General features: G+C 37.3%; 2 protein-coding genes across 2 annotated transcripts in view; one reads left to right on the top strand and one right to left on the bottom strand.

The window, feature by feature from the left end:
- cog6 (component of oligomeric golgi complex 6) overlaps positions 1-14,641 on the bottom strand; it is a 28,308-nt gene extending 13,667 nt beyond the window's left edge. Inside the window, exons 1-9 of the mRNA XM_044119572.1 lie at positions 14,412-14,641; positions 13,873-14,016; positions 13,694-13,765; positions 13,312-13,370; positions 4,652-4,763; positions 3,716-3,798; positions 3,164-3,234; positions 1,461-1,554; positions 86-214 (exon numbers count right to left, since the gene is read on the bottom strand). Of these exons, the coding sequence (XP_043975507.1) occupies positions 86-214; positions 1,461-1,554; positions 3,164-3,234; positions 3,716-3,798; positions 4,652-4,763; positions 13,312-13,370; positions 13,694-13,765; positions 13,873-14,016; positions 14,412-14,546 (899 nt within the window). The 5' untranslated portion in view covers positions 14,547-14,641. The remainder of the gene's footprint in view (positions 1-85; positions 215-1,460; positions 1,555-3,163; positions 3,235-3,715; positions 3,799-4,651; positions 4,764-13,311; positions 13,371-13,693; positions 13,766-13,872; positions 14,017-14,411) is intronic.
- Positions 14,642-15,570: 929 nt separating this feature from the next.
- The window catches only part of LOC122832579 (LHFPL tetraspan subfamily member 6 protein), a 65,747-nt gene continuing 53,530 nt past the window's right edge, over positions 15,571-27,787 (top strand). Inside the window, exons 1-2 of the mRNA XM_044119468.1 lie at positions 15,571-15,893; positions 19,432-19,932. Coding sequence (XP_043975403.1) covers positions 19,548-19,932 — 385 coding nt within the window. The 5' untranslated portion in view covers positions 15,571-15,893; positions 19,432-19,547. The remainder of the gene's footprint in view (positions 15,894-19,431; positions 19,933-27,787) is intronic.

The following is a 27,787-nucleotide window of genomic DNA, read 5'->3' as shown; positions in this document are numbered from 1 at the left end:
TTTGCCCAAAAATTCATCATTATTTCTGTATTTTTGTCCCAAAGTGTTTTTTAGGAGTGATGCCTCAATAAGACAGAAGATGTACCTCAAAGGGTCATGTGAATGCATCTCTATGGGTCGTGGTGTGCCCCCTGGACCACCGCGGGTCAGGGCGTCGATGAAGCCTCGCACCACAGCACATCTGCGCGCGGTCCCAAACTCATCCAGGGTGTACCTGAACAAACAAGAGGAGGCGATATTCAACAGCCGGACCTCATGAGACAAGACAGCAGCCATGGTGTTGTTGTGAAGACTGTAAGCTGTGGTCAGTTCCTAAGATCAACAGTTGGGGCCTGCTTTTCCATAAAGAATGAGTTTGGAGCAGTGTTGATGGCTCGGCGGTAAGGACCTTTGCGACAGACTAAACACAAGATAGCTGGCTAAATTAAGGCACCGTAAGCTATGGGATCCAGCCTCAACACCCTGCCTTAGGGCGACCTTGGACACTTTGTGGCTGCAGAGACAGGTGCACATCCGAAAACACAGACACAATGAGGGCTTGGCCTTGAAAACATCAGAAAACATGTTGAAGTTTCAAACTTTTCTTTGCTGTTTACCCCCTCTGTCAGGACAAAAATAAACGCTTGTTAAATAGGTTTATATCTGTAGTGCTCTGCAAAGGCATTCACTTTTTGCACGTTTTGTCTAGATGAGATTTCATTGAATTATATTAAAATTGTATGTGATATATCAACACAAAGTAGCACATAATTCTGAAGGAAGAAAAATAAAATAAAATATATGTACTTATATTCACCTCCCCTGAGTCAAACTTTGTAGAAACACCTTTAGCTGCCTTTACAGCTGCAAGTCTTTTGTGTTGTGTCTACTACAGAGACTTTGCATATTATTCTTTCTAAAGTAGCTGAAGTCAAATGTCAATATATTTTCTCTTTATACTAAGATTTTGTGTTTGGACTTTGACTGGACCATTCAAAACACATAAAAATGCTCACATAAGATCAACCGCTGCAACAATCTCAAGACCTTTGCTTTGCAAATACGCACTACTTTGCACTGGTCTATCAAATAAAATCACAATAAAATTGCATTGCAGTTTGTGGCTGCATGAATCCTTTTGCATGAAAATTTTAAACATTTTGTATTTTTAGACGTCATTTTTTGATGTCTTTCTTTGAATTTTGGAGGATCTGCTCTCTGCTGATGGTGACATTTTGTGTTGCTTCAGGCTGTTAACTTTGGTGCTTTTTATCTGAACCTTGTTGTTCTATCCAGGAACAAAGCAGCAACAATGCCCTGAGGTTTCACAATTTAGTTAGGACTGGCCAAAGAATAGACTTATGGTGAAATGAACAGATCCAAGAAATCACAGATTCCAAGTGTAACATACAGGTCAGTAAACAGATTAGAGTGTCTATTTGTACAAAGATGTCTCTGTTTGTGAGTGTGTCTTCACTAACTTGTAAAGAACAGGTCGATCTTGCAAAGCCTCCATGGCTTGAGTCAACACTGGGCTAATATCACACGTTTCCTGAGTCAGTCCCCGGCATTCATCTGGAAATAAAATTAAGTAGAATCACAGAATGCAATTTTTCTGAACTCTCATTTTATTTGTCTTATTGTAGGCAGCTTGAACTACATAATACTTAGAGTTGCTGAATACTTTTTATCACAACTACCTTCCTGAGCACATGCAAATCAAAGCTTTCAAGTCATTTTGCTAACAGGTTTTCTCATGGGCTTTTGCTAAGAAGTAAGTTTTATTATCCAATATAAAAGAAACTGAACAATTATCCAGATGTAAAAAGTGGAATAGACTACAGTATTGGAAATGAAACTGTTATCAAAATGTCTCTCAAATACATATAACAATTACCCTTTCCAAAGCAAATGAAATACTATCCAAAGCAAATAAAATACTATCCTATGCACATAAAACATTATCTACAGTCCTGAGCAGTCAGGAGTGTAAAATTTAGCCCTAGAAAACACTGACATATTGATTCGAATATTCAGAATGGTTAATGTTAAATCCTTTCTACTGGTGAAGTACAACTAGTCCCAGGGGCATGGGTGCTTTGCTTAAATTATTCTCTGTGTTTTACTTCTGCACAACAAAAAAATAACAGTTTTTTGGTGATTTAAACAGTCTAGTTCCAGTGGGAATGCAAGATATTAGAAGAAATTATGCTATAATCGTTGCACTCTATGTCCTCCCCTGGTTAAATATTTTATTGACAACACTGATTATAAACATTTTCCACACTCCTTTCTATTTTTTTTTCCCCCCATCATCACAGGAAGCCTCCACTCTTCCTGAGCTTCAGCATCTTGGTCACTAAGCTCTATATCTGCTCTGGGCATAAAAGGGAATGGAATGCCATCCAACTGGTCAAATTATCAAGTAGAAGCTGAATGTAAGACACTAAAATTATTATAGAATATAGAATTGCAACAAAAAAAGCACACAAACAATTCTTTGAGATTGTGATATTGCTAATATGAAAATTGTAATTGTTAATTATGATACAATATATTTTGTGCAGATTTAATTTCTAGTTTAATTTCTAAAAATGACAAGTTGTGAAAAATATTATTTGCTGTGTATTTTCATAAGACACAAGTCATTTGGAAGTCATGGCAGCATCATGCCTTGGGAGTGATTTCCTTCAGCACAGACAAAGCTGATGCTACACTGATCTTCATTTTCATATTCACAAAGTAGAACATGAGAATGTTCTACTTTTCTAGTTGATTATTGTAAAAGCAACTAGTTGCTTGTAAAAGAAACTAGAAAAGTAGTTGCTTTTACATTGCAATACTACTGCTTATTGCTACTGCAATAAGCACCTAATTGCATGATAAATGTTATACATCGTGTTAATCAATCATGTAAAATCCATATAAAGAAAATAGAAGTTTGAATCTGGAACATAAATTGCAAAAAAGATAAAGGAGTATAAAAGGTTTAGCAAGGCACAATGTGCAAAAAAAACTTTATCAGGTTTTCATTTTTTATATTTAATACAGACCTCAGAAATATAAAAACATAATAAATCAATGGCTAAGGAATGAAACTGACTTTTGATTAAGTTATGAACATACTGTTGGTCCACAGTGAGTCGTCACCATGCAGTTGATGGTAATCGTGTGCATAACTCACTCTGAGCCCATCGGTAAAGCTGCTCGTAGGCCGTCTCCTGTAACACTGCCATCTGCTCCATGATCTCTAACCTAGAACGGGCACACATGCCAAGAACAGACATTACATATATATGACTTGTAGCAGAGTGTTAAACTGACAGTGATATGAATACTAATCTTTGGCAACTTAGGATCAAGGCCAGGACACTCAGAGTGCTGACAGAACTGCACGCCTCACTGAATCACCTTCTTGACACAGCTCTGCTTTATACTGTTGTTGAAGTGTTAAATTTTTTTCTGATTATTAGCTGTTTATTCAATCAAAATTCTTGCTTAAAGTTTTCTTAACTACATGTTTTATAGTTGGGATTATACAAGTGAATCCCAAACTTTTCAGCTTCTGACATATTTACAAAACAATGGGAGCCCAATTATTGTTGGACAAGCAACAAATTCTATTTTCCAAGTATCACATTTTAAAGACAGTTAACCTCAACCCTTAATGTTAGGCCTGTCTATACTTTGATTGTGGAGCATTGTGAGACATTGTGCAGTCAGACGTGAACCTTACCCTGCGGTTTGCTGGTTGGTTCGCAGGAGGATTTTCACATCCTCGTGGATGTGCTTAACCCGGCTGAGAACCTTGAAGAAATCCTGAGAAATTAAGCAACAAACACATTAATGATCACATTCATTAGCAAGATAATCAAGAACTTAATGCACATATATTTAGTAGGCAGGGCATTAAAGTAATGATGTAATGACATTTTTAAACCTATCGCAACAAGCAACTAATTGCATGATAAATTGAAATGAGCTCAATATTTTCCATTCTGATTATTAACATTTTGAAGGGTAATTTTGTTTGCAGATATAATAATCCATTTTATTTATGGTTTTGGTTGCAAGTGTTTATTTTTATTTTATTAACTGTTTTCGTTTGCTGTACTTTACATATAAAATATCTTCCAGTCACATTTATTTGCTTTATTTACAGTTTTATGTATTCTGTAGTTACATTTTACATTAGACATTAATTTTTAGAGAATGGCTGTTTTTATTTGGATGGGTGGGAAGGAAGTTTTGTGTCTTTTCAATAATCGATGTATACTCACACTGTTGGCTGCTCAATTGTAAACGAATCAAATTGTGAACCTACAAAAAATTCAAAGCCCTATCAGTTTGTTGTCATGACGACAAGGTATCAAACTGTTATCCCAGCAGATATTTTCCATAATAAAAACCTGCTGGGATAACAGCAGATTATCCCAGCATACAATAAAAATACACACCACACTCTTCAAATTTTCATTTGTGAAGCATTTGGAACATGTGAACATTTTCTACTTTGTGTTGACTTTGCCACATAAAATAAAATATGCTACATTTTGGGATTGTAATGTGATAAAGTATGAAAAGGTTCAGTGGATGTGAAAACTTTTGCAAGGTACAGGACATCATTTTTGTTCACATGATCTGAGTCATTGGGCTTTATGGTAAAGATTACCTCTGTAACAGGTGCGTCTCGAGCCCCTCGCAGTGTAGCCATTTCCTCGTTGGACAGCTGGAACTTGGCGAGGAAAGCTTGAGCCACTTGAGCTCTCACCTCAAGTCGTTGGCTGAGGAGACAAAAAGAAAAACAAAATTATTTACTTCATTTGTTATCATTTTATTTAAATGTTTCAACATATAACATATTCTTTTCATTTAGATTTTAGTAAATGTATTCAAGGTTTTGGTTTACGTTTCTTCTTATACGGCAAATTCTTATGAAGAATTTCCCACTTACATGTAAGAGTTTACACTTTAGCCTATCATTGAGTTTCATCTGTGTATTCTCTCATCCTTCAAATTCTTTTAGTCAAAAAAAAAAAAAAAAACTGAAGAAGCTAGAGGAACACCCCAGGCTTTTATTGCACATAAAAAAGAATGCTGTCAACAACATGTAAAGCTTAAGTTCTCCAGTAGATGGCAGTCAGACTCTACAGACCTCAAATATGCTCCCCTGCTGCCTACATTCTTTCAGCAGGGTGGGACACTGAGTGAAAAATATCATCCACAGGAGTGGGAAGATCAGCAGGACAAAAGCCAAGAGCTAAAAAAAAGAGTTGGACCCCAGCCAGCAAATAACAGCGATCACTATCATGTCAGGAAGTGCCTCATCACAATAGAGACCATGGCAACCGTCCCAATCAAACGGGGAACTCGTCATAGGGCGGCAGAACAACAGCAGGTCCTCCCTCTGTTCCCATCTTCCCGTCCAAACCATCCCATTTATTTTCCATCCATTCACAGAGAGAGCCAACCATGAGCAGTAAATCACCGGAGTATTTTGGTGGAGCTGAATAACCTGGTGATTATCTAACCTTTGATTCTCGCATACCTACAACCCGAGCTCAGGCTGTTGAAAGCAGAGCACTGTAAAATGGTTCCAGAACTCTGTGATTCAGTTTTCCCTCTGTGGATCGCACCAAGCCTGACACAGAGGGACCCCAAGGCTCCTCTGCCCTTTGTGATTTTACATGTTGCTATTTTAACTGCCAAACACACAAAGACAACAGATGCACCGTTAAACTTGGCTGGCATGCTCTCACAGTTGTCTTTTTTTTTTAAATAACACAATCATAAATGTAAGAGAAATATTAATGTTTCCCCGCCGCCCTCCCAAAATTCACAGAGATAAAATACTCCTGTGGATAATTAAAATGCCCTTTGGATGTATGTGCTTTCACTGTGTGATTTCTTAAAGTTCTTGATTCTGTTTAAATGTCTGCAATTACAAGAAGCTGGTAATAATGCAAAATATTCTGAGTTAAAAGGAATGAAGCCGGAAAGAAAACCCACTAATCTACAAGATCTTAAAAACAAGGAACAAAACGGATTAAAAAGCATTGATCACAACAGACAACTGAAAGCACAAAAAAAACTTGTTATGCTAATGAGGTCATTAATTATATTAACAATTGCATATATTAGAAGTATGTGGAACATGCTTGCTTCACATTCAGCACAAGGAATAATAAACTAAGGCCTCTAACTGTTGCGACTCTGGATCCAGTAATTATATGTTCCTAGGTGTGGCATGCATTTATATTCAATACAGTGCAATCAACTACCTTTAGAAATCAATTAGTTAATAAATACTTCAATACAATGTAGATTTCAACCTTTTGTTTTGCATGAAAAAACCTGTGTGGTAAAAACCAAAAAACACTGGAAAACACACAACAATCAAACATGGAGGAGTCAGAATCAAGCAGTGTGGATGTTTTTCTTCAACATGGGCAAGAAAACTTGTCATTGAATTTTTGAGGATGGATAAACCTACATAGAGGGAAAACCTGCTGGAATAATACAAAACATTAAACATACAGCCCGAGATACAATTTAATGGTGGAAATTAAAGAATAACAGCACAAATAAAGTCCAGGCCTAAACTTAGCTAACAATCTAGGGTTTATAAAGTGACATTTCTCACAAATTCTGACAGACTTTGCTCTATTTTGCTAAAGAAAAATGGGCAAAAATTTCAATCCCTGCACATACAAAGCTGGAAGAGATGTGCGCCAAAAGACATTGAGCTGCAAAAAGTAAGTTTACAAAATACTGAATTCAAACAAATAGCACTTTTTTCAGGTTTATATTTGTGAACAATTTTGTAACCACAGATTCATTTCCTTTCACTTTAAAATCATGCTCAATTTTGTGTTATCTGTCACAAAAAATCCCAATGAAAAACATTTTAATCTGCGTTTCTAAAATGACAAAATGTGAAAAAAAAATCAAGGGGTTTGAACACATCTGCAAGGAACTGTATGCAGTTAATCTCAATGAAAATAAATAACTGTCAAATGCAGTTCATAAAAATGGGACCTGTTTACATGTTAGTGGAAAATCTAAGTAAACAACTTATTCTACTACTCAATTAAGTTCCCATATCAAATGCAGCATGGTCTAATTTGTCTGAACTTCAAAAAGGACTTGTTTTGAACCTTTCCACATTGGTTTTTTTTTTTGGGATGTTTATAAATAAATTTAAAGCATCACATTTATGACAAGGTATCTATATAAATATCAAGCCCAATTTAAGACTTCCAGCCAACTTGCACTTACCAATGACAGAGGCAAAAAAGATAATTAGTTTTCTAGATAACACGGGTATTATAGCAGTTTGTTACCGGTAGGCTAAACAACCTGGAGGAGGAAATGAAGATGTTAGCATCCAACTGAAACTTTTTTCTTACAGAAAAGTCCCCATAGAAAAGCAAATAAAAAATTGAAATAGTTTTGCCACAACAAAATTTAAGACAAGTGATTAATATATTTAAAAGCTAACTTACATTTTTTTTAAATGAATTTAACATATCTTAAGGCCTTATTTTAGATATGCAAATTTAAGACTTTTTAAGGATGTGTGGACACCCTGTATGAGCTGCCTTGAGAAAAACCTTAAATTTCGTACATAAAGAAAGTCTAAACATGACCAACTTGGAAATATCAAAAATCAGAATAACGAGAACCTGAACACAGAACATAAGGTAGAGTGAAAGACAAACTTTCCTTTCAGAACAAGCAAGAACAGAAATGAGTCAGTGGAGGGGTAATTTTGTAAACCTCTGTCTGGACATGATCCGTTCTCCTCCAGGCTGACATCACTGAACACCACAGAAATGCAGCATACTAGGATGAACAAATAACAGAATCCAACCTACGCAACATATTTGTACCAGTGCTTCAAAAAGAGGTCAACAAGCTTATTATAATAATCTCAAGCAAGGGCAATATCAAAGAAGAGTGCTGTGATTGGATGAACCGTCTCTTATTGCCTGTGAACATGCTCAGATTAAGCCCGATTGATTCAGTCTGTTCAAGCACAGAAATTGTTCATAAACTATAACACCCTATAACATTTGCAGTGCCCATTTAATTATCTCACAACACTAGGCTGATAGTGCAGCTTGATCAGAAAGTCACAATTATGTATCACCAAAGAAAACTGAAGGAAACGAGAACAACAGTCCCTTGTAATAAGGGAGAGAGTTCAACGAGCTCATAAGATGTGAATCATGTCGAATATTCGTGAAAATCTATAGGGGGCATTTCAAAGAATTGCATGAAAATCTGGCATTCACGGAGCTGTTGGTTGGTTGGTTACGCACCGTGATCAAAAAGCGCGTGAAGTTAAATTAGGAAACACAAAGGAATGCTGACTGCTGTAGCCTCATTAGCACCAAGCTGGGCTTTAATAATGCTCAAGTGTCATATTACGAAGGTTGCATGCACTCTCTGATATCAGTCATTGTTCTCTCTGGGATTTCAGCCCTCTTTATTTATTAATGAACTGTACAAAAGTCATACTGAGAACATTCGCTCTCTTCAGCAACAAGAGTTCTGAGACTGCACAAGGCTCAAGGTCTGATTATTTGTCACATGTTGGTAGGAATTTTTGGGAGCTCACAATCCAAAGGTGTTCAAACCTTTTAATGATTTCTAATTTTGTCTTGTTATAATCAAATAGCTCAATGCATTTCAATGGGGTGTGAAAAGTTGATGCAAAGTAAAGTTGTTTATTATGCAGTAAATTATATGCAGTTTTCAATATTTCTTATTTACAAACAAACAATTTGTCAACAGGACAGATATTAGCCATTTACATGTAAATGCAAATGACTACCAACATTTCTTCTGAGTGACATTAAAGTGACATTTAGACAAAGTGGTCCTACAGCAAAGATGGCCTAGTCAATGCCTAGTCTTAATTCAAATCGAGAATCTGTTATAAGATTTGAAATTTCTGTTTACAGATTCTCTTCATCCAACTAAAGTAAGCTTGAACTACTTTGCAAAGAATGGGCAAACATTTTAGTCTTTAGATGTAAAACAACAGTAGAGCCATACCCTAAAAGACTTGTAATTTGCAGCAAAGTACAGGTGCTGCAAAGTATTGTCTTAGGAAGGGATAATAGAAATCACACTGTTCAGGTATTTATTCAAGACTATGTGCTGCATGTGGGTCCATCACATAACATCCAAATAAAATGCTATGAGGTTTGTGCTCATATGTCACCAAATGTGGAAAAGTTCAAGGGCAATCATCACTTTTTCAGGGCACTGAATGGCTTTATTCCTTTTTGGATATAAAGTGAGCTAGTCCAGAAAAGTTGCATAAACAGATTAGCATTGGAGACCACACCATCACCTCTGGCTTTGGCTGCTTGTGAGTTCACGTTGTTAACAGAAACATCAGTTTATGAGACGTCTCTGCAGGCTCTGCATGATTACATGCCATGTTAATGCAAAGATTACACACAGTGGAGCAGGTGGGCAGCATTGTGTTTCATTATAGAGTAACACACAACATCTATTTAGCGCTTTTGATGACAGCACCTTTAAACAGTGCCAACCCGAAACAAAAGAGCCTGGTGACTGAAAGTCAGGTCAGCTGCAGCTCATTGCCTCACAGCCCCTACCTTCACTTCCACAAACTAGAACTTATCAGCAGATTCTTTCTGTTTCATTAGAGCTGACAAATGACAATACTGCGAGCAGATGAGGCAGATAAGAGGCAAAGAAAAGGCAAATCAGGAACATCAGCAGAGGCTTGGAAACCACTGATCTCCCCCAACAGAACTGCCCCATGCGAGATGTGACACTGCTGTAATAAGCATCAACAAGAAAGGAACATAAAGAGAAAAACCAGAGACTGCAGAGGCTTGTGTGACCTGAAAAAAGATCTGACCAAGAAGACTGCAGAGCGCCAACTCTTCGCAAACTGAAGGACGACAGCTTGCCAACACGGTTTTGCCGGCAGCCCTTCTGAGACAAAATTACGAGAGACAAGGTCAAAGCCCAGTGTGTGCAGACTAGTCAATGTGGCTGTGGGGTCACTGAGGTTCTAAGCATGAAAATGTCACATAGGCAGACAGCAGGTCCCGAAGGGAGCGCTGCGCCGGAAAAAGGACAAAAACTACTCAGCACTCAGGAGGACACTTGTGTCAAGCGTCTGAGTACTTCCAGGAAATTCACGTCACAATATGTACATGGTCTTAATTCGCTTCCTACATGTGCTCCCTAATGACTATCTCCACTCCCGTCTTTTTTTGCTTGCCTGTCTATTCAACTTTCAGGCTTCTCCATCTCTGTCACCTCTTTATAAGGAAGGTGCTGATGGTAAAGCGCTGGAGCGTGAACTGCAGTGGTACGTCACTAATGTCTGCAAATGTCCCTCACCACAAATTTACATCAACCTCCGCAGTACCCCTACCTTCATGTCAAAACACAAGGTCACTGATCACATCTGTTACAAATGCTAATGAACCCCAGCCTACGGCAATTCCCAGAGGACAAGAACAGGTCGAATATTTTCCCGCCGCTGTCACTACAGATGCCCAAAGAGTGAAACATTAAGATATGATGGGCAAATGCTTATGAAGCTGTCATTTTGTTTTATTTTTTAATAAAACCCTCACAATGAATGCAAACTCCATATCCTGTCCGTGCGACATGGTATTATGAATTAGAGCAACTACAATGTTGACCTTGTGCTGAGCAGAGGATTATACTGTATCAGCCTCACAATAAATATATCAGAACTGATTAGCTGTAAGACAATAGTGCAAATCTGTTTCCTTTGGGAGAGGACAATGAGACATTCTGATATATTTTGTAGTGTCTATGTCAGTAAAACACAAGGCAAAACACCTTGGTAGGAAGTTGTATTTTTCACAAGTCATTTTGAAAAATCCTTGTATATTTTGTGGAAGCTCCTTGCATTGTCGGTCATGCACATTAATTGTATACATTTTTAGACTCGAATCTTTATATATTTCTGGACACAATTTTCAAATCTGGACTAGATCATCTTGAATAAAACATATCTTTCAAAGCAGAACTTGTAACCTTAGATATCTTTCTCTTTGTAAAAATGTAAGCTGTGATGTGGCAAACTAAGTACAAAAGATGTCTTTAATAGAAGTTTGTTTAAGAGACTTGCTTTCCTTAAGCTTTAAGACATGATTATTAAATTTTATTTATTCGTTTACTTCCTTTTAGAAAATGTCTTATTTAAAACTTCCAGATAACAGAATGAAGAATAAAGTGTTAAAAGATTTTTTTTAACCTATCCAAACTTGGAAAACATGATACTTTGCAAGAAAGCCTGCATTATTAAAAGCACAATAAACATAGTCTGGCATTTCTGCAAAATCTTTCACACAAAATGCTTTTTTTTAATATTATATTACACCGTTGAAATTTTTTGGCATTATCATTCTGATTAAATGCTCTTTGAATGAAAATAATTGTAAAACATGTAAAAAAAAACAAACAAAAAAAAAACAAAACAGCCAAAATAAGATTTTTGGGGGGAATAAATATAATGGAATTTGGAGAAAATAACTAAAAGCATTTCCTACACAGTGATAAATGTCTTTTGCCTCAACGCATGTATTACGTTTAAAATAAAAAAGTCATTTGTCTTCAAACAAGTAGTTGCTGAAGAAAGATTAGGAGTTCACATATATCAAGCATCATATTGCCAGCAGCACTAAAGATATTTTATCTGTTTACACATTTACTCAGTGTTATGAATGGTAAATATTTTAGCTCTCGATTACTGATTCTTTCGAAACTATGTAATCATCAAAACTAAACGCACACTCCCAAACACAAAGTTCTACACTAGGCCTTTGAAGTTTATGAAGGCCTAACATTCAGACAAAAACAAACACCTATTTCATTAAGGCTGACTGTTGGTCTCCTTAACATGTGTTATGATACAACTGTTGATCAGATAACAGCCTCATGAATTATTCAGTTCTCCTCCCACAGCTTCTTAATCAGCCCTTGCAGCATTTTCCCAAATTTTTCAAACTACAAAAGGCAAGAATGAAAATCTTCAACTTATTAGCAAACAAACTTTAAATTGATGTATTTGGAAAGGTGTAATAGTCAGGATAGATTACAGTTTGAGAAGAAGAAGGAACAAATGGCATGTTTCATATTACTTTAAACAGCCAAAACTAAGCTGATCTCAGTGATGAGGCTCTAAGGTTGCAGGTCTGAACTGACGCATCTCAACAATACTATTTTAGCTCAGACTTCTTTATAAAAGAGATTATGAATCTGAGGACAATCCCTGTTAAAACGAAAGTTAAACCAGAATGAAAACTAAAATTTATTTCAGAAAATCAATTAAAAAAATAAAACTTACTTCATATAGATTAATTACAAATTTTGAACATTTAGTTTTGATCATTCTGATAATTGTGTAAATTTGAAATATTAAATAAGATCAATAAAAAACTGATTTTAACTTATAAATGTTGACTTAATGACATATGCAACAATAGGAAAGACTGATGGCTTGTCAGTTAGCCATCAGTCATTGAGAGACTCCATAGGGAGAGAAAGTCATTAGAGGCTAAAGAAACTAGCTGTTCACAGTGTGCTGCAGACAAGCATATTAATGGAAAAGGTTAAAGAAAGGACAAGGTTTGGAAATACTCAGTCATAATCACCAAAATAAACAGGAACAAATACTTGAAATATATCACTGAATGCGTAATTAATACATTTTATTTTCAGTTTCTCAACATGAATTACTTAAATAATTTGACTTTTTCATTATATATAGAATGTTTCAATAAAAAGAAAAAAAACAATGACAATGAAATGTAATGGAATAAGTTATTCCTAAATGAGTTTTTCCATCAGAAAATATAGCTGATATGTAACTTACAATAAGGATAACTTCCATAGTCCTAGTGTCTTAATATTAAATCCAGATTTTGACATAAGGTTTTTGATGACAAAGTAAACTGAATTACACTTAATGATACCTTGTTGAATACTTTTCACTTAATTCAATATTTACGCAACTGCTACACTGTCAGTCAGGCATATATTTAAACTGCCAATTTGACCAAATTTACAAATTTATAAAATGACTATTACTCCTAAAATTAAAGACTGGAATTATGTCTGGACATATAAATTAACTGACTTTAAGCATATGCATTTACATAATGTGCTGCTTTTAACTATGTCCGCTTATTTAACTTTAAATTTTATGCTCTGAACAATTTTGCTTTTGTTGCCTTAGGCATACAATGACAATAAAGTTCTATCTATCTATTTATTTATTTTGTAGCAAAATAATAAACTCACTTTTCTCCTTGCAGCTTGTTAGTTTTTACAATGAGGTCTTGAGTTTGCTCTTTCACAGCCTGTGGAAGAGAAATTGTGTTGTTATAATCATTATTATTATTTACCTTTATTTCACCAGGATTAAAAACATATTTTACAATACAATCTTGGCAGCAGCACATAGAGTTTACTGAACATTCACAGCAAAGCAGAAAAAGTTAGCACTATCATAAATTAATTAGTAAAAACATTACTCAGCTAAAACATTTACAGATAGATGATTCCTTCTCAAAATCAGTTTTGTTATTTGCACACAGGTGTCTCGCCATGTATTTTTCCAACAATGGTGATAAAAATAAATGTCTAAAAACTAGAAACAGAATAAAAAATCAGACTTTTATACCTTTAATCTATTAGTCATTTCCTCACAGCATGTGCTCATGGCCTGAACATCCTCATGGACACTTTCAAGCTCCTACAGAGAATGAATAACAAATTCTGGTTGGAAAAGGTGTTCACGAGTAAGGGAAGAAAACTAACCGGAAGGAAATATTATTTTCTTTTAAGCTGGAATTCTGTTACCTCTTTAACTTCTTTAAATATCCGTGCAAACTCCTCATTAATCGTCAGACTTCTCCGCTCTATGTCACCTCGTAGATTTCTCCTGGTGCGCAGACTGTTCTCGGTGAAGAATACAGACAGCGCCTTCAGAGCTTCCAGCATCTCCTGAAAACATATCAAACAAAATATCCATCGAACTTAAAGTGCTTTGAGAAATTTGGAATTGAACAGAAAAAAAACACAAATAAAAAAAAAAAGATAAATAAATGGTAGCTCGTATTCAGGGACATGTGTGTGCTTTCACACAGTGCTGGATTCTTAATGTCTTAAGTAAATAAAATAACAAAAGAAATTACCTGGGACGCTACTGCTAACATTTAAATACAATTGATAGCCTTTCGGTTGGGTTTTGTTCGTCCAAAAGACCATATATTAACCCAGAGATAATTACTCATATGTATTTAATGCTTGTCATGAACATATAACACTAATAAAACGATAAATTACAGGCGTAGCTGCTGTTAGCCTCCTAGCAGGAAGCTAAACTTTATCCAGCATACCTTGTCATTATCCAGCCTGGTCTCCAGGATTTTATTCAGCTTCCTCGATAGTGGGTTATTAGGCTGAGAAGGCACATTTGAATTTGAAGATATAGTCGCGCTTTCGACTGAAGTTTCTATTTTAGTATTTGCCATCCTGAAAATCTACTTCCACGTCAACTGAATCCGAAGACTGTTTTGGTCCGTGTGGAATTAACGTTCGGTCGGATTGCTTGGCGAGCGACACAACGTTCCGACTGCCACTAACGTTGTAATGTGTTAACATAGTGCTGTGAAAATGCTTAAATTAAAGAGATAATTTCACAGAAATACTTTTTTTGTGTTGTCCATATATTTTAGATGGTTCAACTCTGAAATAAAATGGCAGTTTCATGCAGTAGTCATGTCGTGAGGAAACATTGTGAAATAGGACAAAAATACCTTGGCGACATTGTGGCCAACTGATTTGATTAAACAAATGCTTCCAAACAAATTGAACATTTTTAGAAATATCTTGTGTATTACTCGTTATTTACTTATTTTTAAAATATCTACTCAACACTGACCAAACAAACATAATATTTGGAAGCTCTGCGTTCTGCCCTACTAAGTTGTCTATACCAATCAACTTTCTTGCAGTGCCATAGGTTTCTTGTTGTATCTAACACAATATGCTTTATTATGGGCAGTGGGATATACAATTGTCATAATTTTATGTTGGAGATTTTTATAAAACCTGCCGTTCCCTGCTTGATGAGAACAGAGTGACACAATAAGAGACACTTTAAGATATTTAGGTACATTAGAAAATTTTCTAAATTGAAAATCTTGAAAATATGATGGACTCGTTTAATAGTTTCAATGAAAACAGTTAAAAGTTCTTCTCAATCAAAGCTCTTCCGTATAATTAAAAGTTTCTTAAATATTCTTAAACATAAAGTTCCTCTAGCTTAACATTTAAATACATGAGACAATTTTGCTTTTCAAAGTATCTGTAAATGCAACTGGAGCAGCGCTGACTCTGGCCCCTGGGTGGAGATTTGCCTGATTGATGGTCACCTCCAAGCAGCCTCTTCCCCGCCTCTCTCTTTCTCTCTCTCTCTCTGTGTGTTTCTCTCTCTCTCTCTCTCTCTCTCTCTCTCTCTCTCTCTCTTTCCCTCCTTCTCGCTCTCTCCCATTCTCTCTCTCTCTCTGTAAGCAGGAATGTGTGATCGGGAGTCCGGTCAGTGAGCGCCGGTCTGCTCGTCTGTCTCCGCGCAGCGAAGGAGTAAATCATTGATTCAACGCTTCGCTTCCATCGACGAGGAGGAAGTGATTTGTTTGCGGATTCTGTGGAGACATTCTGTATATGTCACAATTTGGACTCTTTACTCGATCGGAATAATTTTCTCACCTACTCGGCTGGAGAAAAGTTTCCTCTAAGACCCAAACACAGCTGGACTCTGCAGATGTAAACACCCTCTCCAACATCAAGCGCACCTTACATCGGATTTCTTCCAACATGTAAGATTTCACCCTTTTTAATTTCGCCGTTTAATTATTGAAATAAATCTGTAAATCTGTGTGGCATGAGGTCACCCCTAAGATCCCTGCATGTTCGTGAAGAAGTGGCAGCTCTTGCAGGGACCTGAAGTCTCATTTCTCAGCTAAATATGTTCAGGATCAGATTATGTTGGTGGTGCATAGTTGTTAATTAACTACCCATAAGGCACAGTGTTTAAAGTTCTACTATGGCACGTGCGTGTGTTATAATATGCCACAGTTTATCACGAATCTGTAACTTTGTGTATTACACAACATGTCTAATATGTGTATGCAAAGGCAACAAATCAAACATGTGAATAAGTTCTGACAAGTATTAATTACACGACTTTGTTGTAGTGATGCACCAATCAATCAGCCAGAGGTGGGAATCTGCTAATTCCTTGACCAGTTCTTATCAGAGCTTGTCAAATACTAAAATGCATAGTTTTTTTTATTATTTAGTAGAAGAGCATGTGTTTTGACGTTCTTTTTCGAGTTGGATAAAATTCAGATTAAGTTTGAGGACAAATATGCTTTGAAGTGCAAATGGCAATAAATGTCTAATGCCTTAATTTTGTGCTGGAAAATATCTCTATCAAAAAAACTCGAAGCATGATGATTTTGTTTCCTATGTGTTGGGAAACTGTTATAACCCAGAAAAAGTCTGAAAAATAATTAAATCGTCATGTTGCAGGGTTATATCTATCAATTAGAGCTCACATTTGTTCAATTTTCCTTTAATTGACTCTGATCAGTGATCTAATGGACAAATCATGTAATCTCTTTAGTTTAGTAGAAAAAACTGGATTCATAGTTAGGAGATTGGTATGCATTTGTTGTATGTTCTGTTGGATTCAAAACCATTAGCTACTATGAAAAAAATATCCTGCAGATTTCAACTGTTGAATGTGTTGCCCTTTAAAGAACAAACAGAATAGTTGAATCAGTCAGACTTCCAAGAAAATCGGAAATCTAAATCAGCCCAGAAAAGTCTGACCGGTGCATCTTTATCTTGCAACCATTTGAGTAAGGAACATAAATCACACATATGTAAGCAATCATTGAATCATTATACGTGTAGATGCAGCAGTCACTCAGTGATCAGAAACAGCAACATTTGTCTTTAGAAACTCTGGTCAGTATTAGGTAGGTAAAATGCTGAAAAATCCCCATTTTGTTGGCATTTACTAAACAAATCAGAGAAAGAAATCCCATGGTTTTCAGTAATTGAGTGCACCAACCAACAGCAAGAATTTAGTGGTTTTTTTAGTTTAATCAACATCTGTCAGGAGTTAGCTTGACATGCTTGATGCATTACTGAGGACAATCTTGTAATGTCTTCATTTGCTGCTCAAATCAAAAAGATTACTTATACAAAATAACCTGCAGTACTTTTATATGTGGAAAAATCTATAGTGGTCAAAATCAGAGTCACAAAAAAATAGGAAAGAAATCTAAATCTGTCAGAAAAAAAGCCTGATTTGTGCATTTCTACTTGACGGTAAATAAAAATGTAAATAAACTAAATCCAAAAATAATAGTTTCTATTTGCTCATCTAAGTTGAATTGATTAAACCAGGGGTTTTCAATGTATGAAAGGGTGAGCCCCCCTCCAAGGACCACAATGCCAGCTGCGTCACCCCCCCCAAACTGTGACATGAGCTCCATGTCACAGTTCAGTTGTAAAAACTCCACCTTCAGCCCCGCTCTGGCCAAAACCAGTGTTGGCATAGTTACTTTGAAAAAGTAACTTTAATCAGACTACTGATTACTCCTTGAAAAAGTAACTTAGTTAGATTACTGACTACTTGACTTGCAAGTAACTAAGTTACATTAAAAGTAACTTTTTAGTTACTTTCAGCAGCTGCTAACAACAACGCTCCGCCTCCTGTGAAAATCACATTGATCTTTGCCAATACTTAATTGTCAGCTATTTTATAACGGTAACATCAACAATGTGTCTCCACTGATAAGGTTGAACTGAAGAGGAGATTGTAGAAAAAAATAAAAAACGTGAGTAGTTTGTGTGGTCCACTGTTGTCTGGAAAACTCCAAGAAGGATTTTAAAGCCCCCCCCCTCCCCCAAGCCTCCAGATTCTGCGTTACGGCCCTGCGTTTGGTGTCAGCGCAGCGCACAGAGCTCCTCCTGCAGCTCCACAGCTCAGATGGTTGCACAGATTTGTGACACTTACAGTAATATTAATAATTATAACGGTGCTAACTTGCCATTATAACTATTGCCAACTCCGGACACGTTTATTGCGCTGTTCATATTGGTCTCGATGTTTGCAGTTTTCTGGAGCGCAACGCGAAGCTCGATGTCATTCAGAGGTAATACATTAACTTGACATTAACAAAGACACAGCGGGACGGATCATCCTGGAAATGATGAACAAGGAGAGACTGAATAAAACTACCTTAATGACGGACAAATTCTGGGATTTATTGTGAGTCTCTGCTTATTCCCAACCCCAAATGAGTAACTTCACGTTCAAAAAGGAGCCCAAAAAGGCGCAACCAGCAACTCGTTAAATTTTCAAGCGACTTTTAAAAAAAGGAAGCCCAAAGCCGCTTATAATAATCGGACTTGTCGACAGAAACTCAAAATAGTTCCAGTTTTTCCACCAATAAAATGCGCATCTCCCTCCATTGTTTACATTTCTGTTGCATAGAGACGTCGGTCACTCGACAAGACGAGTAGAGGAAATACGATTAAATAACAAAAGAAGATAGTAACGCAGTAACGCAAAAATGATTTTGATAAGTAACTGTAGTCTGACTACTGGATTTGAAATAGCAACGCGTTAGATTACTGGTTACAGAAAAAAGTGGTCCGACGTCAGTAACGTTACTGACATCACTGGCCAAAACATCCTCTAAGGTGGGAAACATTTCCACTGATCCCCGCTCCACACGCGCACCCCACAGTACCAACTTTTTCCTAAATCCACAGAGTTGATCGTGTGCGTAAAAGACGTTTCTCTCACATCAGTAGACAGCAAGCAGATAGCTTTTCCGGTTTATTTTTTCCCTCGCACCGCGCCTCCCCTAACATGCTCTGGCGCCCCCCAGGGGAGGCGCGCCTCACACTTTGAAAACCGCCGGATTAAACCATTTGCAGCTGTTTGAGTTTGGTCATGGTGCCGTTTTGTTTACTATTAATCAAATCACAATTATGTTTAATCTATACTGCATAAGACATTCGATCTTAACATAAACAGCAAACCAATTTCTGTTATATCTCTGTCTATATTTAATTACTTTTTATAGCAAAAAAACAACAATTAATCACAAAGTTAACCATTAGAGGAGGCCTGTTAATTATAAATAATAACCTCTTTGACACTTTCTGTTTTTTACAATGACCGGATAATGCAGTTCTATTTTTCCCCTTATCTAGCTGATTAATTAGTTTTTTTTTGTTTTTTTCTTTTGCTGTTTTACAACCAGACAACTTGTTTGCATGGAGAGTCTGTGCGTCAGCACTCAATCTGGCTGTTTCTCCTCCTCCTGACAGGGATCCAGAGTCAAAGAGTAGGTGAAGACTGCACGTGTTAAATGCTCGCTTCAAGCCTTCCAGCGACACAGCAACTGCTCGTTTAACTGCTGTCCTGCTCAGTGACCATATTTACGATGGCGTCCAGTCTGACGTGCACAGGTGTAATCTGGGCCCTGCTGTCCCTGCTATGTGCTGCTGCTTCCTGTGTCGGCTTCTTCATGCCCTACTGGCTGCTGGGAACGCAGATGGACAAGCCTGTGTCTTTTGGCACCTTCCGCCGTTGCTCCTACCCAGTGAGAGACGAGGAGAAGCAGATCACGGTGATGCTGGAGCAGTGTGGGCGCTACGCATCCTTCCACGGCATCCCGAGCCTGCACTGGAGGATCTGCACGGTGGTGACGGGCGTGGGCTGTGGCCTCCTCCTGCTGGTGGCCCTCACAGGTCTGATGGGCTGCTGCATCTCCGACCTCATCTCCCGTACGATCGGCCGTGTGGCCGGTGGAATCCAGTTTGTTGGAGGTGAGCAAAATGATGCAAAGCTGAACTCTACTTTCCCTGTTTTGATTTGGGCTGATATTTAGGAAAAGCGTATAAAGTTTCATAAAAGAAAAATAAATAAATAAATAAATATAAAAAATAATAATAAAAAACCTTTTCACTGTATTTAAAAAGTTCTGGAAATTCTCCATAAATTTTTATAAATGTAGATTTGCCTTTAATTGTAACTTCAAATGCATTCATTGTATTTTATGAAAATTTTATGTGATGGACCAACACAAAGAAGAATAATTAAGAAGGGTTTTCATTTTCTTTTTAAAATGTATTCAGTTTCCCCACTCTAGTACTGCTAAACATCATACAGTTCAACCGTCAGAAGTTACCTAATTAAAAAATAGACTTCATTAGTGTGTACTGTAATATTATCAAAAAAAAAAACCCAAAAAACAAATAACAATATCCTAAACTTTGGGAATGTGAGGAGAGCAACTGAAAATTGACAAGAAGAGTTCAAATCTGTAGCGCAGGTGGAAAAATCTGTGGACAAATCACTCCACAATTTGGCCTTTATGGAATACTGGACGTAAAAATTCATTGTAGAAAAAAAAATCTGTAAGACATCTAATCCAAGGTTTGCCATAACATGTGTAAGGAACACAGCAAACATGTGTGATGTGATTAGATTAAACAAATATTTCACAATCTGAAACTTGGTGGTGGTAGGGTCATGCTGCGGGAATGCTTTGCTACAGCACAGATATTGAAGTTGGTTAGCTTTAATGGAAAGATGAGAGGAAGAAAATCTTTTAGAAGCTGGGAGGGATTGGAGACCTGGGTTGGGGTTCATGACCCTAAATATACAGCCTAAACTACAATGGAATAGACCATACTTATGTGTTAGAATGGTCCAGTCAAAGTCCAGACCTAGGTGCAGTTGATAATCTGTGGAAAGTCAAGTGATAACAGAAAACTGCTGGCCACAATGTTAACTTCTAGAAGTGCACAACAGTAAGAGGTACATTCCAAAAGACTTGTAGCTCAAGGTGGTTTTACAAAGTTTTGCTTTCTGTAAAAACATGTATCTTTTTTTCATCCTTAAAATTGGTCCATATTTTGTGTTGTTACATTATGTGAAATCCCAATAAAGCACATTAAAGTTTGTTTTTGCATCGTGACAAAACGTAAAAAAGTTCAAGAGGAAGTTATTCAAGTTTTAAAGGCTGCATTTAAGTTCTTATGAACATAGTTTTAGAGAGATTTCAACAAAGCATTGGTGAGGAAATAAAAGATTTATACATATTGTAGCTCTGCTGACTTCCCAGTAAACTCTGCTTCTCTGCTGAACAGGAAATGAAGTCTCCTGCTGAGCTCTAGTTATGCTTCTGAAGTTCTTTTTAGATTTTTTTTTACATTTTTTTTTCTGCAGACATATGTTTGGAATGAAGCAAGATTGTTATAATAGTTTTAAACATTGCACATCAAACTAGATTTCTTGTTGAACAAAAAGTCTTGCTGCGTTTGCAAGTGTTTGGCTGCAGTTCACTGAAACATTTGGACTGCGTCTGGTAATCTTGCCTTCTGAAGTTATGGACAGCCATCAAATGAGCTCAAATTCTGTTCTTTGTTTGATTTTTTTAAGTTTTAAAGAAGTCTCTGCCCTTTTGTTTTGTTTTTTGGGGGTTGGGGGTTGGTGTTTTTTGGGGGTTTTTTTGGCTCTCAGAGGCGCTGCAGAAATCACGTTTTGTTTGTCTGTTTGCAGTAAGTTAGACCCAGCTTGGCTTGGCACCAGCTTTTGTTTGTGTGCGTGCGCTGTTTGGCTTCTTGCACATGTGCTCTCTCGGGACAGGAGGTCTGAGGGAAGGCTTCCACTGAAGCTGCAAAATTTCCCCCTCGCCCCAGTTTAAGAAGCTGTGGCGCTCCAGTCCCTCTCATTAACTCAGAAAACGTTTGCTTGCATACTGTGGCTCACCACTCTGCTGTTTACAATCCGCATCACTTCGGCTTGGATTTAAAACGTGACGGGACAGAGAAGCAGGTTGTGAGCTGATTTGAGGGAGCTGCTGCGTTTTCCAGAAGGACAAATAAAGAACCTACAGAAGACTAGCATGTCCTAATTCTAAAAGGCTTAGCTTCTTGGGAATTTCTTTAGCATTAATGATGTATAATAAGGTGGATGATTACGGTGAAGGCTGCTTGGGTTACTCTGAAGTCTACCCTTTTTACATAAGGAAAGCTTCTTTTAAGCTTCACAGCTATATGCAAACTGCTATATTTGGTTGCAGGATTAAAAAATTCCTGTCTGATTTTTTATTTTTTTTGCAGTTTTTTTTTCCTCTCGCAGACTCACAAATCCAGACACGCTTGAATTTAGACAGTGGGAGAGTGAAGAAAGGCGGCATACAATGCAAGAGACACCGCTCTGGTCTTTTCATCCTGAATGCTATAGCGAGCCAAAGGGCAGAGATGTCTCAGAAGGGCTAATTGGAAGTGACACAACTGAGAAGCTCAGTGGGCTGTTGCATGCATTGTCTTCTGTCACTTCCAAAAGAGTGCCGAGATATTCAGGCGGGCGAGGGAAGCCAAGGGGAAACGAGTGATTGAAACATTCGGCGTTTGCTTCTTGTTAGCTGCGAGAAATAAAGATCCGCAGGGAAGCAGGCGGGGTGGGGGCCGAGAAGTGCGATCAGATATCGTTGATTAGCGGGAACAAGGAGAGGAAGTAAATGTGACGAGCAGTGAAAGCGAAGTGTGAGCCTCGCGGTTGGCTGTTTGATGGTGATCCTGTACATCCTTCTGTGTTTACCCTGAACCTCTTGAGGACCATTAATTAAGAGAGGACAGGCCGTTGCGGAGGTTGCCACAAATAAAATATCAAGCTGAGACCATCTTGTAATATATCTCACTTCCATGAAACAGATTAGAACCAAAAGGTTTCATCAGTTCTTTATCTGATTTACTGCAGCTCCCGATAGAAAAACTCTCCAATTGCTTCATGGTTGTGGATTTTAGTCGCAGCATGGAATGTTATCAGATTCATAAATCAAAGGCCTGAGAGCTTCATCTGATTTACATTAAACAGCTTTCTCCCCTTTTGCTTCACAGTTTCTTGTTTTAGTCATCCACAGCGGTGCACACACTGGAACGGATGTGGCACAGGCGAGTGGTTCAGACATTTAAAGATTCTTGACTCGGATTTGGTTGTTAGGGGATTTGGTCCCTCACCCCCTCCCGCAGAGGCCTGCCCTGTCTATTCGGGCACCTCATGCAGAACCGCACACAGCAGGAGGAAAAGCTGTTTAAGCTTTGTTTTTAACAGTCACGATTTAGGCCAACTCTAAACCCTTTTTTCCTACTTCGTGTGTATCCTCCTGTCACAATAAGTACTTGTGTGTGTCCATTTCAAGAGTGGTTTAATACATTATTTGTATACCTTTAAACTTTTCTGACATTTTGACATGTGGTAACCACAAACTTCATTGTTCTTTACTGGGATTTTGTGCAGTAAGCCAAAACAAAGTAGCACATAATTGTGGAGTGGAAAAAACAAACAATGAAGCTAAGTCCAAGTGAATTCTGGAAGAAAATCTGCTTGTGGCTTGAAAAGACTTGTGACTTGTGACACACCTACAGCTAGAGCTACAATCAAATGGTTTAAATTAGGGGTGTCCAACTCCAGGTCTCAGTGGCTGGAGTCCTGCAGGACTTGTCCCTGCTGTGGTATGCTTGAACCAAATAGTTGAAACCTTCTCATGGGCCCGAGAAGACCAGCAAAGGCCTTGTGATGAATAATTCATTTGAACATTTGATTTTCACATGAGTTGAAGAAGAAAAAACCCATCTAAGACATGTGAAACACTGCAGGTTTTATCTAAATATAAGTGACAGTTTTACATTTCTTATTCTAATAATTAGGAACTTCCAGAAACTTGTCAAAAACTAACGCCACTCATCAATCTGAACAAAACATGTTTGTAGAACTTTGTGAGCAACATTTTTCAGGCATCAAAGACATTATAAAAACCAATGGAGACTGTTGTAAATACTATATATTTTTAAGAAGAATCAGTTTTCATCTGACATATTTCTGACTGGCAGAAACTCTCAGAGCTATACCAGAGATGGTATCTGATCTGTTTCTTATTCTGTAGGAATGTTTCTCAAAAAGAAATACCGTAGCTGTGGTAGAGTTAGGGCTCGAAAACAGTTACTAAACTTTATTCAAATACAGTTGTGCTACGATGGGGGAGACATACGCTGGGGGGCAATGAATCTCTTTATATTCCAGTTTAATGTTTTTATCTTTTAAATTTCATCGGAGGTTAATTTCTCGGAACTTTCAATAAAAGTTTCTTTCTCCCTATTGAGCTAGGTTTGACAAATTGTCGTCTTGTTTAACCATCAAAAAGTGCTGCAGACTTAATGCTAAATATTTTCATTAGTATAAAATCTGCAGATGTTTCCAAATGCTGAATTCTTAGCAGTGGCTGCCTCTCAGAGCTGATTAAATGGAGCGATTTTAGCAAAATGTGCTGCAAACTGGCTCAGACATCTGGGTTTTTGTCTCAGATCGCCAAACCTTGCCTAATTCTCTTGCTGTGTGACTGGCTTTAAGGGATTTTTATTATAGATTTGCTAGATGCCAAAGCCAATGATAGCTTAAAAGCTGAATCTCAAAATTAATTTCAAACTGGCAGAGAAAGGGATAGGTGTATGCCAGAAGCCCAGAAGTCTGACCCATTTTTCCATTGCACCTGATATGAGCCCTTGTTGCTTTGCTTTCAAAAATAATGGTGGGTTAATTAGTGCATGCCTGTTTGATAAATAACAAAAGGCAGCAGCATCTGTTCTCAGTACATAAAGCAATGCACATTTTAATGGTTATCTTGTTGAGAAGAGTGATCAACTAAAACTTCAGAAAAAAATTTCACGATTGGATTTGAGTTTATTTTTGTCTGCGTTCTGTATTTCCTTTGGTTCTGCTTAACCACATTATCTTTTGTAGTACAGTGTTGTGAAAAAGTCTTTTCTTTTTTGTCACTTTTACATTTTTCAGATTGTCCAACAAATTTTAATAGCATACAAAGACAGTCTGAAAAAAATGTAAATCCCAAAGTGCCCTGATTATCTTTATGCCTGTAGAATGAGGATACTGCTTAAATAGAACTTACATGGTAATGTGAAGTAGGTTAATATTGTCAAAAAGTAACTCATCACACTGCTCTAAAAAAACTCAAGAACAGATGAGTAACGTATTATTGAAATCTGGCTACCTATAAATAGTTAGGAAGCCATTGGGATTCCAGAAACCATGATAAGAATCATTAACCACAAACAGGGAATAGTGGCAAACCTTCCTTGAATGTTCGGTCTACAAAAACAAGTCTGAAAACAAGCATGGATCCATCCATCCATCCAGGAAACAACCACCCAAAACATTGGAACTACTCACATGCTGTAGTTAAAGACAGTTTTCATGATTCATCAATAAAAAAAGAGGGTATAGCAAAAATGGCCGACATTGCTGACTAAAAAGAAACACAAAAGGTGAGCATTTACTATAGCTTTTTGGAAAAATAAAATCATACCTACAGTTGGACATGGAGGTTGTAGCGTGATGGTTTGGAGCTGCTTTTGCTGTTTTAGGGACCTTGAAGACTTTGACTTCCTTTAAGTAACCATGATATATCCTCAAAAAGAAAAGTCTGAAAGAAAATATTTGGCCTGTAGGCTGTCACTTGTGTTTTGCAGCAAAGACATAAATGGTTCAGGAAGACAAAATTAAGGATGTAGAGTGGCCTATTCGAAGTATGATGTTAATTCTGATTGTCACCTTAAACAGTTTATTTATGTTAAAAAAAAAACTTTGGTGTGTTTGAGTTTGAAACAATCCTGCAAATAAAAGTAAAACAGAATTTATCCACATGTGAATAGATGTTGCTGCCAAAGTTAAGGAGCAATTACCTTTTTAAATAAACCTATTTAGGAAAAAAAGATAGTTTTTAAATCTTTATGTCATTAAATACTTATACAGGAACTTGTCTGTTTTCTTCATGCATTAGGATCCATTCAGGAACAAAATTGAAAATTTTTTTTCAAAACATGACTGAATCTCTCAAAAATATTGTTTTGACCTGCAGAGAATATCAGTGCAACCAAACTCATTTTAGGTCCTGATAAAAATGTCAGGCGAGACGGCCACTCGAAGCTGGAGGGTGCAAACCATATTTCATTGAGGACGTGTACAAACTGCTGAGTCTTCAGAAAATGAAGGTGAAAACAACGAGACAAACACTGCGATGCATGACGGCCTTTGTTGAGTTTGGTGGGGCAGCTTGCGGTGGGGACGCAGAGGACTTTCTTACAGGCTGCTGCTGTGTGAACTTATGAGGTGCTGTGTCCCTCAGGGATGAAGCTCAGGTTTGAAATAGCTCCATGCAGCATTTTCACTATCATTAGGGAGGGCTGTGGTCAGAGGGGAATTCTGTAATCAGAATATTTCTGTCAATGTTGGGTAAAATACAAAGAACTGTTTGGTTTATAAGGGGAAATTTAATGTCATCAGGGTGCGATGAGATTAAATTATTGATTAGAGGCATTTAATGTCTATTACATTATACATTAGTCAAGAGTTCTGACAGCTCTTTGATAAACTCAAATCAGAAAATGTGGGTTTTCTCATGCGGCTCCATTTCCCTGTGAGGCGTTCGGGAACAAAGTGACAAACTTGTCTTTCAGTTGACATATATTTATCTTTTGAACACTTGCAAAGCTTTAGATTCTGACCTTAAAAGTTTCTGAACTTTCAAATAGGTTTAAATAAAAAATTATTTAACCAAAGCTGACAAAACACAGATTTTTTTTCCCCCAAACTAAAGGCTGTGTTTGTGGAGGGAAACATTTTGGCTCTTACCTCCAGAGTTTGAACAGATTTGTTGGCAGCTCTGGTTGAATACTTCTCACCCTGCCTCCACTGAAGCTGCAGTTGATCTGAAATATCAAATAATTGGCTGTGGCGCCTTTTGGGAAAGCTTCTCTATTTGGTTTTCTGGTTGAATGGTTATGTTTACTTCTGATTGCTACGTTTTTGCAGACACTGGTGTGGAATGTCAGGAAAGGAACAATATGCCTGGCGGATTCACAGATATAGCTGTTTCACCTGAGTTTTATGCCTATTTAAAGAGTAGCCCAGGATTTTGGAGCTATACTTCATATACTTCAACCTCTCTAAACTTAATGTTTTTACTACTACTCTGCTTTATGTATGACAGTTACTCTAACAGGAAAAGCTTCATTCTCTTTTCAGTTAGTCACACAAGAGTATTATCTGTGGATCTTCAAAACAAAAGATTCAAAGGGTTAGTTGGGAAAATTTCATATGTTACTGAGTGTGATAACTCAGTAGCATACCTGTGCACACCTTTAAACTAAAACATTTTGAAATAACATTTCGACCTGCAACCATTTAAGTGAAGATTTCAGGCCAAAACTGACTGGTATTCGGAACAATTCATAGCTTTATCCACCTCAGTTCCATCTGAAGAGAAGTCTCTCCAGAGCCTGATGCTGCCACCACCATGTTTCCCTCTGGATAAAATATTCTGGCTGTAATATACAGTGTTGGTTGTGTACCAAATAGATCATTTGGCGTGAGTCATATTCCAAAGGTCACATACATCCACTTTGTTTAGAGATTTTTTTTTTTGCATCTAAAAGTTTTCTAAAGAGTATTTTAACCGTACCCCTTAATCTAGACATATGAAGAATATTAACTATTTTTGTTACATGTAAAACACAACCAGTACTTGTTGTAAACATTTGAAGTTCCTTGCTTTCAGCTTCTTCAGCAGCCTCCCTTGCCAGCTTAAATATTTTCTTT

This window comes from Gambusia affinis, linkage group LG06 (assembly GCF_019740435.1).
Source record: "Gambusia affinis linkage group LG06, SWU_Gaff_1.0, whole genome shotgun sequence".
Taxonomy (NCBI): domain Eukaryota; kingdom Metazoa; phylum Chordata; class Actinopteri; order Cyprinodontiformes; family Poeciliidae; genus Gambusia; species Gambusia affinis.
This window is presented reverse-complemented; position numbering and strand designations above follow the sequence as displayed.